At 42.3% G+C, this 2235-nt stretch overlaps 1 protein-coding gene across 1 annotated transcript; it reads left to right on the top strand.

The window, feature by feature from the left end:
* The first annotated feature begins 311 nt into the window (after positions 1–311).
* LOC125224462 (cyclin-D3-1-like) lies at positions 312–1950 on the top strand. The gene is made up of 4 exons (XM_048127865.2): positions 312–916; positions 987–1188; positions 1264–1394; positions 1477–1950. Exons 1-4 carry the CDS (start codon positions 485–487, stop codon positions 1657–1659), a joined length of 948 nt encoding a protein of 315 aa, XP_047983822.1. The 5' UTR covers positions 312–484; the 3' UTR covers positions 1660–1950.
* Positions 1951–2235: the final 285 nt, after the last annotated feature.

Below are 2235 nucleotides of genomic sequence, written 5' to 3'. Positions count from 1 at the left end.
TTTCGGTCCGTTCCTGAAAATTTGACACACTTTACTTTTTACCATTTTTAGTAGTGGATCTTATATTCCACTAACGCATTCCTACTTATATTTTATTATAAAACTAATACTTTAAAAGTAGGACTCACGTCCCACCAACCTTTTCAACACACTTCCCATTACATTTCTTAAAACCTGTGTCGGGTCAAACCGTGTCAAAATTTGGGGGACGTAGTTTTTTATATTTTATTTTACGAAAAACAAAATATTGAAATTTGGATATATAAATTCGAAATAAAAGAAAGGACAAGCGTGACACCCACTCTGATAAAATCTCCCCCTTTATCTCTCTGTTTCTGAGAACTGCCTCTCCCTCTCCTCCCCATTCAGAGTCAGAGAGAGAGAGAGAGAGAGAGAGCACCATAACTACAATGGCCTTTACTTTTCCTTTCTCTTCTTTTCTTGCAAAATGAACACACCACCTCCACCACCACCATCATAACCAATGGCGATTGAGGAGAAATCCCTGGTCGACGCCCTCTACTGCTCCGAAGAGCAATGGAACGACGTCGTCCAAGACCTCCCCGACGATAACGACGTTGACACCCACACCATCTCCCTCTCCCTCCTCGAGCAAGACCTCTTCTGGGACGACGACGAGCTCCACTCCCTCTTCTCCAAAGAGTCCCAAACCCCCATCCACCCCTCTCTCTCCCTCCCCAGAAAAGAATCCGTCGATTGGATCCTCAAAACCACCTCCCACTACTCCTTCTCCCCTCTCACCGCCATCCTCGCCGTCAATTTCCTCGACCGCTTCCTCTCCACCCTCCCCGACAACGACAACCAGCCATGGATGATGCAACTCGCCGCCGTCACCTGCCTCTCCCTCGCCGCCAAAGTCGAAGAAACCCACGTCCCCCTTCTCCTAGACCTTCAAGTATGCCCTCAATTTCTCTCCCAATTTCGTCAATTCCGATGTTTATGTAATGAAATTGAAAATTTTGCAGGTTGAGGATACAAAATACGTCTTCGAATCCAAGACCATTCAAAGAATGGAGCTTCTGGTGCTCTCCTCTCTCCAATGGCGGATGAATCCAGTCACCCCAGTCTCATTTCTCGATCACATTATCAGAAGGCTCGGATTGAGAAGCTACATTCACTGGGAATTTCTCAACACCTGCGAAACCCTCCTCCTCTCAGTCGTTTCAGGTTCAAGATTCGATCTTTTTTCACTTTCTTCAATGTAGAAGCAATAAAGATTGAATCTTTGCTGTGTAATCGCAGATCCCAGATACACAATGTATCTCCCCTCTGTGTTGGCAACTGCAGCAATGCTCCACGTCATCCACCGCCTCGAGCCGCGCCGAGCCGCCGAGTACGAGAGCCAGCTTCTCAGCGTGCTGACAAAGAACAAGGTTTGTTTAACTGCTGTTTTTAATTAGAAATCTTGAAAATGGAGATAAAGATTGGATTTTTATTCATGTGATGTGATGACAGGAGGAAGTGGATGAGTGTTATGAGGTTATTAGAGAGTTGGATTCAATTTCAAACACTGGATTAAAGAGGAAAATGAGTCAAGGTCAAGATGGTGAAATTTTGAGTGATTCTTCATCCATTTGCAAGAAAGCAAGAGTTGGGCAGCAGCAGCAGCAGACTCCCTCCCCTCTCTCTGCAAATTGAATTTTCTATTTTAAATTATTGTTTCTTGGATTGTGGGAGTAAAGGTTTAAATGGGGTTTCCACCAGCAAGTCTGTCAAATTGTGCACAAGGAGAACAAAATATACAGAGAGTTGGTAGTGGCAGCTGGCATTTGATGGTAGTGAAAAAAAGACAAATGGCAATGAAGAATATCTGCCTTCTGTTTCATCTACTTATGTTGGCTGTCTCTCTCTATGGATATATTTTCATGAATTGAGGCATATCTTAATGTTAAATAATCTTTCTTGTAAATAGATCTCTTTCCTGTTTTATCTGTTGGGAATTCTTTGCTATTAGACGTACTACTTGAATTAATAATGATTTAATAGATAAATAATGAAGTGGAAAATAGAAGATGGGACTGTCGGTAAGTGTGGTTTGACCTCGATTGAGGAGCCATCTTCTTTTGATTTTCTTGACATATATGATCTGGAGCATATCTTCTCTTTCATGGGTTGCCTTTTGATTTGTTTTGATTTGGGAATGACGGTCTAGACTTCTTTTCAATGTTGTACAATAACCAAATTTCTCAATTAAATCCTAAATCAATAGTAGTA

This window comes from Salvia hispanica, chromosome 1, assembly GCF_029641045.1.
Source record: "Salvia hispanica isolate PSC_SH4W2 chromosome 1, Shi_PSC_v1, whole genome shotgun sequence".
In the NCBI taxonomy this organism is placed as follows: Eukaryota; Viridiplantae; Streptophyta; class Magnoliopsida; order Lamiales; family Lamiaceae; genus Salvia; species Salvia hispanica.
Note: the sequence above shows the minus strand (reverse complement) of the source record. Positions and strands in the feature narration are given on the sequence as shown.

What these genes read in the sequence shown, in the direction of transcription:
- LOC125224462 (XM_048127865.2), top strand. Translation starts at nt 485, where the DNA reads ATGGCGATTGAGGAGAAATCCCTGGTCGACGCCCTCTACTGCTCCGAA. An exon ending in CCCTTCTCCTAGACCTTCAA is followed by an intron (nt 917 to 986) that starts GTATGCCCTCAA and finishes AAAATTTTGCAG; the next exon opens with GTTGAGGATACAAAATACGT. An exon ending in CCTCCTCTCAGTCGTTTCAG is followed by an intron (nt 1,189 to 1,263) that starts GTTCAAGATTCG and finishes GTGTAATCGCAG; the next exon opens with ATCCCAGATACACAATGTAT.